Source organism: Bombus bifarius, unplaced genomic scaffold (assembly GCF_011952205.1).
Source record: "Bombus bifarius isolate JDL3187 unplaced genomic scaffold, Bbif_JDL3187 scf7180000008176, whole genome shotgun sequence".
In the NCBI taxonomy this organism is placed as follows: Eukaryota; Metazoa; Arthropoda; class Insecta; order Hymenoptera; family Apidae; genus Bombus; species Bombus bifarius.
The window spans coordinates 1,992,454-2,004,475 of NW_022884493.1; the positions used below are offsets into that span (position 1 = coordinate 1,992,454).

The following is a 12,022-nucleotide window of genomic DNA, read 5'->3' on the forward strand; positions in this document are numbered from 1 at the left end:
AGATAGATAGAGAGAGAGAGAGAGAGAGAGAGACGAATGAAATTAAATAACATAGAAACAGAAAAGGACTGCGGACAATATGAGTGTGAGAGTATATTATATAAAAGCAATATAAATAAGAGAACAAGCGGTAGGACTTACTTGATTAAAAAAAAAAAAAGATAATAAAAATAAAACGTATTTGGAAGAGATTAGGTACATCCGTAGCGAGACCATACGCGTGGCCGCGCCTCGCGTAGTTTTCGTCACTTCCTTTTACGTCTATTACGTATATGTTACACCTAGCTATGTATATGTTTACACTCATATATGTATATATATATATACATATATATATACACTCTCTCTGCTCAATATGTTTTGCTCGAGATTTTCCTTTTTCTTTAATGTTCGCTTCTTTCTACGTATGTATACGCACGTACCCGCGTACGTGTGCTCTGTTATCGACACGTATATATACACACCTCGCGACAGTGGCATGCACGCACAATTTAACGTCGTCAATGTAACACAGCACAAGAGATCATCTCACTTCCTCTGAATTCACCCCCGCAGAAGAATCGTTGGTCGAGTCCCGATCGAAGGCTTCATACCCATCTACGAGATTCTCGATCCTGCTCGATATTGCACCTGGGAATTACGCACTGCCGCCTATCTTTTCTCGAGACCGAAAATTATCGTTCGGCACGGTTTCGTTAGGTTCAGCATAAGTTTGCTCACTCACATACGCTTGATAGAATCAGATTCCTCGTTTAGCAACCCGTTTAACAACGCATCAGCTTCTCGTTGATTTTCCTCGAACGAATCGTATTAAACACGTTAGATAACCATCGATTCGTCGACGTTTCGACGTCTTAACGTTTCGATCAACGCCATTTCGCCATAGGTACTTACAGTAATTTAGGTACGCTCGATACGTTCTCCCCACAATAGAGAGAAACCGCTTCATCGATCTAATCCCTGCCGATCCTTTTGTGAATCTGTTGGTGTTTAATGAGGTGCGCCTTCTGCCTAAAGGCTTTGCCGCATACTTCACACCTAAACGGCTTCTCGCCCGTATGCGTTCTCAAGTGCACCTTGATATTGCTCTTGTTTAGAAATCCTCTGTTGCAGATGGAACACCTATGCACCGGCTTCTCCTTGCCGCCTATCAGGCCAGATTCCGTTCCGTACGGTAGTGCCGTCGCACCCGTGCCTGGACTCTTTTTCGATGGATTCTGCGAACCTGGAGCAGGTCGTGACCTCTTTCTGGGGTGAGAAGGTGCCGCGAACGACGAGTGCAGCAAATGATCGGGACTGCACGAGGTTGAGACTCTGCCAGGTGGACTGACAGGTGGGTAGGGGCTCGTCGACGACGGAGTCTCGCCGCAGGATGCATTTTGTAGGCCAGCATTCGCGGATTGCAACCTGGCGTTTATCAGCGGCGCGTACCCATGCGTCAGCAAACTCTGCAAGGTCGAGCCGTGCTGCTGTGCTTGCGTCGAAGGTGTCGCCGTTCCGTATATCTGCGAATACGGACTTGGCGACGTAGTTTCTTGAGCTTTCGGCGAGCACGCGGTATCGATCCACTCGGCAATGTCGATCCAATCGCGCGACGCGTCCGGGTCGTGTTCCGAACCTGCCCCGTTTCCACCACCAGGAACTGTCGTGTCCGCTATCGCCGAACCAATGATCTCTGCTATATCTTCGATATCGTAGTCCACTTGTTGCGTCGACTGTGGCAGCTGTTGCTGTTGGTGATGATGATGATGATGATGATGATGATGATGCTGTTGTTGTTGTTGTTGCTGCTGCTGCTGCTGCTGTTGCTGTTGCTGCTGCTGCTGCTGCTGTTGCTGCTGTTGCTGCTGCTGCTGCTGCTGCTGTTGGTGCTGGTGATGCTGTTGCTGTTGTTGTTGCTGTTGTTGCTGCTTTTGGCTACCCTGCGGGCACGGCGTGCTGGAGGATACGACCGGTGACTCGTAATATTCTTGATTCGATGAAGACGTTGGCGATGAGGATGGTAGCGACGGCCTCTGCGCGGACGACGCTATCGTGTGATAGTGATGACCAGGTATACCGTTGATGCTCAAATGTCCGGTATAGCCGGTGAAGGGTGGAAGAGGTTTCAATTCTGCCAGCGATTGAGCCGAGGCGACGCCGACCGACGAACCGAGAAGAAGGGTGTCCCATGCATCCTGCAGACCAGCTGCCGTTTGCTTGACGTCGGGAGGCTCCAGAAAGTCCGGACCAGTCGCTCCCCATGGCGACAGCAGTAAACTGTCCACTCCGACAACCTCCGCGGGCGAACCACCGACCACGATGCCTGTCCCTTGACTGCTGTGAGGCGGCTCAACCCCGGAGGATGTTAAATGCGGCGGCGCTGTTGGTGGACCTGACTGAGTTTCGTACTTCATCTCGATCACAATATCCGAGGTTGGCGATACACCGCCCGGACAGACGGGCACGATCACGTCTTTAACCAAGGAACTCGTTTGGCTCTTGCCGGTGCAAACGGTCTGCTTCGTCAGACACCTGGGATTCCCGGCTGGGATGATGTCGTACGGCGACGTGGTAGCGAGTTCCTGCTCTTCACCGGTATCCAGAACGTCCTGCGACGATTGACCGAGAGGATATTCTACTTTGATGCCGCGCACCGTGCTTTGTTCCTCCTGTTGATGGCCTTGACTCGGTCGTTGCGTATCCGTGGACGGATACTCGAGCTTGATGCACGATCTCGACAGAATGTCCTCGTCGTTGTCGTTCCTACAGGAGGCCGTCGAGATTCGCGACGTGGACAATAAGGAACTGAGCAGGGATGCGTTAAAGGTGGACGTCGAGGACGAAGACAACGACGGTGACGCTGATGAAAGTGTCGCGTTTGTCGTTCTTCGTTCCTCCGTGCGTACTTTCGGATATTCCTCCGTCTTGATCCTAACGTTTAGAGACGACAGGATTCCGTTTAAGGAATCTGGCGACGCGACACTGCTGTTGCCGACGTTGTTTCTAGCGTTAATCGGACCGTGGGATATCGTCGACGTGGACGGTAGCACGTTGCTCTGACCCGTGGTCGTAGTTGGGACCCCGGCTCTCAATGTTCGATTATGCGTCTCTGTGGAGGACGTGGTGGTCAAGAGCGCGGAAAACGTCAGATTGCTGGCCGAAGAGGGTTCCGGTGACGACGAGGCGATGCCGTACACGCTGCCAGGCGAACCTACGGCATCGGCACCTCGCGCTACCGAATCCACGTGACCGAGGCCCGACGACGAGCACGAAGAGGACGACGTCGAGGCGATACCGTAGCTCGTACAGACGCTACTGTTCGCGTTCGACTGATTCGCCTGATGTTGTGATTTGTGTCGGTGGTCCGGTTGCTGCTGCTGCTGCTGCTGCTGCTGCTGTTGTTGTTGTTGCTGTTGTTGTTGTGACTGTTGCGACGGACTATTCGCGTTACGATTCGGTGGACTATAGAACTGAAAACCACCACTACCGTTATCCGGTGCCCCCTCGTCGATCCTTGGGGGCCCAGGGGTCGAGGGGAAGAGGGAACCAGGATTCCACCAGGGATCCACTCTACTGCCGGGGGTGCTGCAACCGCCAACGGCGCCGCGGGGACCTGTAACACGGATTTCAGTTTTCAAAAGGAATCGTATACGTGATAGTTAGGCTGCGGATTTTTATGCATTTATGGAAAATTTGAAAGAAAGGGTGCAGAAATCCACAGAATCCGCGTAATATCGTTTAACACCTATTACAACATTTTGAAGGTAAAACAAATCTATTCCTCTACTTGCCTTTATAAAGATATGAATCGATAGTAATAATAATAATAATAATGAAAAGAAGCAGAAAAAGAAGAAGAAGAAGAAGAAGAATTTCACCGTGCAGCGAAACGTCGCTCGTTTCTATTTTACCTTATATTCGAAATAATTTCTATAAAAACGAAAGTTTGATCGAGTTTGCGCAGTCGTCGAATACTTTGGAAATTAAAGTTTTAAATTAACGTTACGTCAGGTTCTGTTCTTGGCTTAAGAAATACGAGAAAGAAGGATCCAAAATGCAATGATTATACGGTAAACGGAAGAAATCGTTTGGTGAACCAATTACTTTGTCTTTTATTTCCGCGAGCGTATATATCCTACAAACAATACTATTCCTATGTAGCATGCATATCCACAGGTAAAACGTAGGTAATACTGGTGCGTGTAAATACACAAGTATAGCATAGCAGCATGTATCGCGAAGTTAAGTAGGCAGATACCACTTCTCTCGAGAAGAAAGACTTGCTCCTGTTAACTAGGTTAGTGGCACGCTAGCCAGCCACGGCTGGGTACACTCGACCAACCAAATTGCCGCGTTTAAAAATACATTTTCGTCTTGCGAATAACTAGCTACCACACGAGTGAGAAATAGAGAAGAGAAACGCAAAAACGAACGCAAAAACGAACGCAAAAACCGTTCATTCACGAAAAGGCAGACGACGCTGGTAGAAAATTCCAACGCAAACAAACGGAACAATGCAAAGTAGGTTTGCGAATCACGCGACTCCTAAGAACAGAAGGTACAAAACTGTCCTTTTTTAACTTTAATTTCTAAAAGTATCCTACAATCAAATAGAAAAGTCTGAATAATCTAATATCCGGTTGTGAATGACATATAAATCTGGTCGTGAGATGATTGCACAAAGGAAGATTTATTTGCATTTTATCGGAGGAGTTCGCGATCCCCATATCCTGCCACGAAAAACGCGAATCGGCTCTCTCTGTCTCTCTCTCTCTCTCTCTCTCTCTCTCTCGCTCTCTCTTCCTCTCTCTCCGTTCCGATTGACACATCCGCGTGGCCGTAGAAGCACGTCATGGGAATCATGCAAATGGTCGGCGCATACGTATAGTCCGACTGCCCACCACGAGGTCCGACATCCCTCCTACCATCGTTTCTGCCCCAGCCAAGCTCCCTCCAGCATGCCGTATCCGTCCTTGTCGTCGCGTCGGTTAGAGCCCGTCCTTGTCGATTGCCAACCGACGGTAGACAAGCGTTGGAGGTGCCCGCTTCGGGGACCGACAGAGGGGACAGGGGCCCTCGTGGAGCTGTGACGTGTTCACCGGGTACCGTTATCCAATGGCGTGGACTGGCGAACAAGCCGCTCGACCCGTTCGTCGATCAACCACGAGAAAACAGCTCGCACTACGGTCCCACTTTTTCGGCCCTACGACAATGTCTCGGTGAGCCACTTATCAATGGGATCACCGGGTATTCGCGCGGCGCGACCAATTCGGCTTTATCGATTTACGCCGACCCATCCAACTTTTCGACTCCTATATCGCGTTTTAAACCGTCGTTCGATCGTATATTTCCTTATATAACCGTCGTTTCGTATATTTCATATATTCACGCTTCGGATATTTGCTTGTTCGTCCGATATTCGACGATCGTCGACAGAGTTTATTCGATGGCACGATGCAGCCGCATGGAGGAAAGTTTGAACGGGTTTGAAGCATCGTCGATACGAATTTTCTAGGTTACCTTTAAAAATACAAATTCCACGGCTCTGTATCGTAACGAATGGGACCGTTCGTAACAATCGTTGCCGATACAAACATATCGGAGTTAAATGGCCGTTCACGCGTAAGCGAGAAGAAGCTGCAACGTTGATCCGCGGCCACTCGTGCCCGTCGCTATACGCCGAAACTATACCGCGCTCGCGCTCGCGTATAGTGGGGGCCCGAAGCGAAGTAGGCCGGAGCACCGTTACAACCCGTTGCACGATTCGAGCCTACGCAAATCGGCTAGATTTTGTCCAGATGGCTTTCCTTTTCGTTGTGAAAAATGGCGCGTGCGAGCCGCGGTTTCCGCGCTGACCCACTTTTGCCGGCCGATGCGCCGCTATCCTCTTCGCCAGCCAACCCGCCGATTTTCTTTCGAACGTAACGACGCCGTTAACTTGACAACATGTCCCATGAAAAACAATCGTGCCTCTTTTACGTTATGCCTTTTATAATATGGACAACGTTGTAAACGGAAATCCTATAATCGTAAATCGGCGTTCAACGCACGTTGCAGCAATTCTACGATCGATCGCCTGGCTGTCCACGATTAAAATAACCGAGGTTAGAAGTATTTTTACGCTCGGAATTCGAATTTCTCGATGGTTGGACGAAAGGCGCGCGCGTGGTCACGTGACGGGAGCGCACTTGTTCGCGCTACTATACGCGGCTAAACTATATCCGAGCGCGTGTATAGTGGGGAACGGAAGTAGGTCGAAGCACCGTTACGCGTTGCGCTCGACGGAGAGGAGGCCTACGCAAAACCAGTCAGATTTTGCTAGGCGCGTGAGCCATGGCTTTCCTTTTCGTTGCGAAAAATGGCGCGTGCGAATCGCAGCTCCCCACGGTGACCTACATACGGGAAACGTGCCACACTCGTACTCGTGCACGCGTCTCCTGTCTCCCGTGGTACCGTGCTGCTGCTGCTGCTGCTGCTGCTGCTGCTGCTGCTGCACACTGTTGGTCACGCCGCTTCTCGTAACACGGAAAACCAGAAATCAGTAAACGTGAAACTCGCTTCCACGTTTTCGCGTGCAACCCACGAACCAGGGATCGTGCGCGTTTTTCAATTCGCTCGACGTTACAAGCTCGGCTTGTAAAAGCCCCGTTGTTCTTTCGCTTTTGGACGCGCACGGAAATTCCGCGCCGATCACTATCGGTCTTGACGATAAAAGTAACGATTCTAAAGTAATTCAAAAGTATGGAAATTTCCTTTCTTCCTGTGGTTTCCCGTTTTTTAGGACACTTTAGCAATCCATACAGTCTGTCTGAAGCCAAAGGACAACGGAATAAGCGCGTTACAGATTAGAAAGGAAAAAACCACCTTTTAGCAGTTTCGCGAAATCTTTACGATAAAATTCGATATCGATCGCGGATAAATTATACAGGAAGAAAAAGAAGAGTACGTTTCTAGGAGCGGAAGTCGCGTTACAGGTAAATTGGATTGACACGCAGGAGGAATGCAGGAATGCAGGATAACGCGTCTGTTGGTCGGTGACTTTCGCGTTAATACGTTTCAAAAGTAGATACAAATGAGGGTATTATCTTTTATCTATCATAGCGGTATATTCAAACACGGTTATATTTAGAACGTTCGTTAGCGCTCTGGCTGATTAGCGTCGACTATGTGGGTTTGAGAAAACCTACTAACTATCGTAAAATCCCTGTGCAACGTCAATCGCTTTCGTTCGTGCTGATAGATGTACGGAAACTCGGATGTACGCGCATCGAAATTGGAGACTTGAACGCCGGCAAAAGCGTAACGCCCGCCCCTCTAGCGCTTCGCATACTTCGCGCAAATACCTTATCTTTGACTCATGGATCTCGTAACGACTCGTTAGTATTCCGTTAAATACGATCGATTCTGCAATCGTACGTGACCGACCACACGATTTTTGATTGTACGAAAGCGGACGCGTGTCACCGATACGACAAAGTGCGAGATTAAGTACCAGAGATTAGAGTTGGATACGACACAAGTACAATTACGCGAAACAGGAAAAAGCGACGTGATACTTATAAACGTGATAGTTGGTCTGGAAATAATTAGTTTAGCATTTTTTAGTTGATTCGAGAATAACGCGACAACGATCGAGAAATCGATAATCGAGCGAGTCAGTTTCACAGAAAATCTAGTTGTTATCAATTTCCATGTACGTATTCCATGCACGTGCCTACGACGATGAGAAAAGTCTGGCGAAGCCTCGGCAAGTGGATAATTTTGTAATTGTCGACCATGTAATCGAACAGGATTTCAAGGTTGAAAGCATGTTCTGTTGCGGAGAACCGCGTTGGCCGATTCAACGTTGCTCCGGTATTTGGCCGAACGTCGACATCAAAATGCATGGTAGCAGATAGGCGCGTACGAACGTACGCGAGGCAACCTGGCACCGTGCTGCCAACGGAGAAAGTGCGGTAACCATTAAGGTAAAGGTTAAAGAAGACGAGCTCGAGGTAAAGGAGACGGCTGATGGGAAACGTGTCAAAATGGACACAACGAGCGATCGGAATTCCGACCACCATCACGATCTCTGTCGGATCTCTGTCGGATCTCTGTCGGACGAAAAACTGTTTACTATTGTACTAGGAAGAAAGCCAGGTCGATTCTTCGGGGGACAGTTGCCTGGACGATGAAATAAGCCCGGCAAAGTACCGGTACTCGAACATCCGAGCGAACAAAGCAGTTACGTTGGCCGTTGAGAAGAGCGAGGCGAGCATGGACGCGACCGTGGTCGGAGCTGCGAGTATCTATAGAGCCTTGCGGAACTGACGAGTCGGAAGCCCCCCTACCTCGTTGGAATACCGGTTAACGTGGTACACTGACCTACTCTCCAGCCACGGCGGTAACACCGGCTCAATGCCCCACCACGCTGTTATTCTCTCGTCCTTCTCTCCGCCGGTATTTCTTCTCGCTCCTCGTTCCTCGCTCCTCGCTCCACCCTCTTTCCACCTTCCTCGTCGCTCCGCGGCATTCCCTTTCTGCGCCTCCGTAATTCTCTCTCTTTTCTCTCCGACCGCCACTTTTCTCTCACACCGAATAGACCTGCTCTCTCGCCGACAAACTCGCTCGTGTTTTTCTGGTCCTTCGTTAAAAAAAACAGCCTCTGACGTGTTTCCCGATGCTTGCTCTTTCACGCGCTTCCTCTTTCTTCGTCCTCGATTCCTCTTCTGGGAAGGCTCGGCGCGCAGCATTGAAAGTTTCCAAGCCGACTTACGATAGGTTACGATCGTTTATATCCACGAAGAGACGAAGGTTGCGGCGGCTCGGTGCAACCGTGAATCGAACAGGTGGAATACCAGTTTCGTAGGCGGAAAATTATTAACGCGAACAGGGTTAATCGTCTTGACAGTTTCTTCGATATCGCGGCGATAGAAAAGGGGCAAGAAAGCGAGACGAGCACCATCGCGTTAACGTAATTGCCATTACATTATAGCATCGGCATATGGGAAGATCAAAGGTCGCGATACTTGGCAAATCAGACTGCCTGCAACGAATTTTCCAAATAATTTCGGTCGATCTCGGCCCGAAAAACGAGCATACCGCGAGAAATCGGCGTGCTGACACTGACACTGGCTCGAGCCAATCGTGAATCGGCATGGAGCAACGAACCGCCTTGCGAGATGTCTACAACCTCGCGCCAACACGTCGATCCCCCACTCGCCAGAACTAAGCAAGTCACTGCGGAGAAATTTCACCGCGAACCGAGCAGCCTCCGTCTCCGCCGTCTCTATAGTCTTCTTCCTATCCGACGTCCTCCTGGTTGTCGGTACCCGAATACCTAATGGCCGTGTCGGCTTCTAAATGTCAAACAACCACCAACAGCAAGACGTATAGGTGCTGCTTTCCTAGGCTTCCTTATCCCCCTAGGCCTACTTGTCCTACACTTTCGTCCGTGTATTATATTATTACTATGCCACGATTCGGATATCTTCTACACTTGGAAAATGGACGCGCGCGTTCCTCGAACCGGTCGTCGAAATTCGTGGTCTCGGTCAAGGACAAGCTCGTTGTTCCCAAAACACAGTCAGAGACGCTCTTCCAAGGCTCGAGATTAAGGCTCGACGATCGAGGCTCGAAGTCTCACAGCGAGACTTTGCTCGGAGGAACGTAATTCCGTTGTTGCAACTGTCGCGTAAATTTCTTCAGTCTAGCTCCGCTGGCAAAGACTGGAATCTACTGGATCGAACGCGCGGCTCTGCTATACGATTCGTCGTCCTCGAAAGAGCGAGAAACTGGAAGAGTCTAGCGGCGATCGCAACACCTGCGAGTAAGATCGCCAACGATGATACTCGCGAAATAAATTTCTCCCAGAAACCGTTTACCATTCGACCCGTTATTATTCAACGGCCAACGACTTTGACACCCTTCCCAACTAAATATACGGCTAAATATACGGTGGCATTCATTCAACTGCAATTTCATATTCCTGAAATTGCGTCTACGAGTCGCCATTGCCGTAGACGTTTCCCCCTCGCCGTAGATAGAAAGTCGTTTTTACGACGGTGGGAACGCAGATCGGATAGTCGGCAGATGTGGATGAAAAAATACATGGAAACGATATTTAAGGAAGAGCCGCCTTTCTTCGCGATCTTTGCGCAAACGGATGCGGCTTCGTTGCAAATTTGCCCATTTTCAATGTACCGGGTTAATATAGCGGGTTACCCGCGGTCCACCGCGGAAATACCGAAATGTTTTCACGCCGCGGAGAATCCTCCTTTATGACACGGTTACCAGTACCCGTTACTAACTGTTAGGTTTTAGTGCCAGGTCCCACTGACACGTTGCGAGCGACCTCTCGAAACCAACCAAAGGATAACGATATTTCCCATTATTCGCTTACATCGGCTATCGAAACAAACTCGTCCCCTCTTAAATAACAAATATCTTAAATAACAAATACAACCGAATCGATGAACCGTTATACAATTATACTATCGCGAATAAAAAGTACTCGCTACTTAAATCAACATATTCGCGTCAACTTGGCCACTTTGCACGATGCACAATTTTTCAATTGCCATGTTTTCAAACCAGCTTAGATTCCTACTGTATACTCGCGATACAATCGACGATCCATCGCATCGTGACTGCTCGATTTCTCAATTTCCAGTGTCTTCGACTTTTTACTGGGTCGCATCGGTGTAACACTCTCTATACAACTTGCTGCTGTTCCGGAACAATTCTAGTCCATTCAAACAAGTAGACCTGACCTTCCTTACGATATCGTTCACCACGTTGCGAAAGTCCAAGGATAACCAGCTCGCGACCATTTCATTTACTACGCGATCGTTCGTACGCGGCGGGGTCGTTAAACGAGACTCGTTGAATTTCTTCGCAGCGCAGGGAAAAAAAAGTCGGCCGGAATTCGCAACTTCGATCGTGAATACGAGACACGGGTTCTATCGTTAGAAAGCGTGGTAACTCGAATGACGTATGTGGTACAAGAAATTCTGTGCAGGAATCGATTCATAAAAATGCAACGCCGTTCGCAAAACGTTCACGACCCGCTTCCTCAAATTCGTCGCGGAAAAACCACGATCGAATTTATCATTTGTTACGAATGGCACGATACGCGCGAAATTTGTGCAAACAGAGCAACCATATTGTGTAACTGTGTCAGTTTGTCAGTTTGTCAGTTTGTGCCGTGATCCAGTCAGTTAATCGTACAACCGTCGTTAATCGTTTCGAAGAAAGGTATCTACACGTGCAACACGTGTAACGCCGTTTTCCCTCCTTTTCCCCCATTTTACGCCCAAATATCAAATTCACGCGATTCTTTCTGTGAAAGTAACCGTTCTGCAGAAAAACTGTTTCTTCTACAAAAAATGAAGATTCGAAACAGACGGAAACAATGGAACGAGGACAAAATACGTGTATTTTAACGATCCACTTACATATGAGCAGCGTGGTATCCAGAGTGGAATTGTTGATGTCCTCGGGACCACCTGCTCGTGTAAATCTATCCAGAGAATGAGACACTGTTCACCCGTACGTCTGGTTCTCTCGACGACGAATTATCCAGATCACTTGTACAGACTTCACCTGTCACGCGGCGCAGCACCGAGCAAAGGGCGAGACGAGGCCCGACAAGCAATAACAAAACGAAAACGTATTGTCGTGTTTCTAACGAAACGGAACGACGTAGGGAAATCTGCCAGGCACAAGATCACCGAATACACGATCGTCGATCGATCGTCGAATTCTCCGAGAAGAAACCGGTATCCACGAAAGAATCTTCCTTTTCCTCTCTTTCTCGTGTTCTTCTCGATCATCCGGCGTTTCCTTCCAGGCTGACACGTTCCCTCTGGCAAGTTGTGGAAAAATCCGTAATACACGTTTCGGCATAGATCAGCAAATGGAATTCCCGCGGGAGACGATCCTTGACCTTGACCAGCGTCTCCTCCCTTGCCTCCACGAACACTGTCGATCTTTCATCGGCAATCCGCTGTTCCTCATCGGCCACCTATCGTTCTCTCTTTACACGGACTTTTTGTCGTCG

General features: G+C 48.9%; 2 protein-coding genes across 2 annotated transcripts; both read right to left on the minus strand.

Moving 5' to 3' along the window:
* Window positions 1-767: 767 nt before the first annotated feature.
* Window positions 768-2,586, minus strand: LOC117209440 (ichor). Its single transcript, XM_033451507.1, has one exon. The coding sequence runs from the start codon at window positions 2,394-2,396 to the stop codon at window positions 954-956; it is 1,443 nt and encodes a 480-aa protein (XP_033307398.1). The 5' UTR covers window positions 2,397-2,586; the 3' UTR covers window positions 768-953.
* Window positions 2,450-3,395, minus strand: LOC117209362 (putative protein TPRXL; the record flags this gene model as incomplete). The annotated part of the gene is made up of 2 exons (XM_033451315.1): window positions 2,450-2,455; window positions 2,496-3,395. Coding segments are annotated over 2 exons (906 nt in total), but the record flags the coding sequence as incomplete, so codon positions are not given.
* Window positions 3,396-12,022: the final 8,627 nt, after the last annotated feature.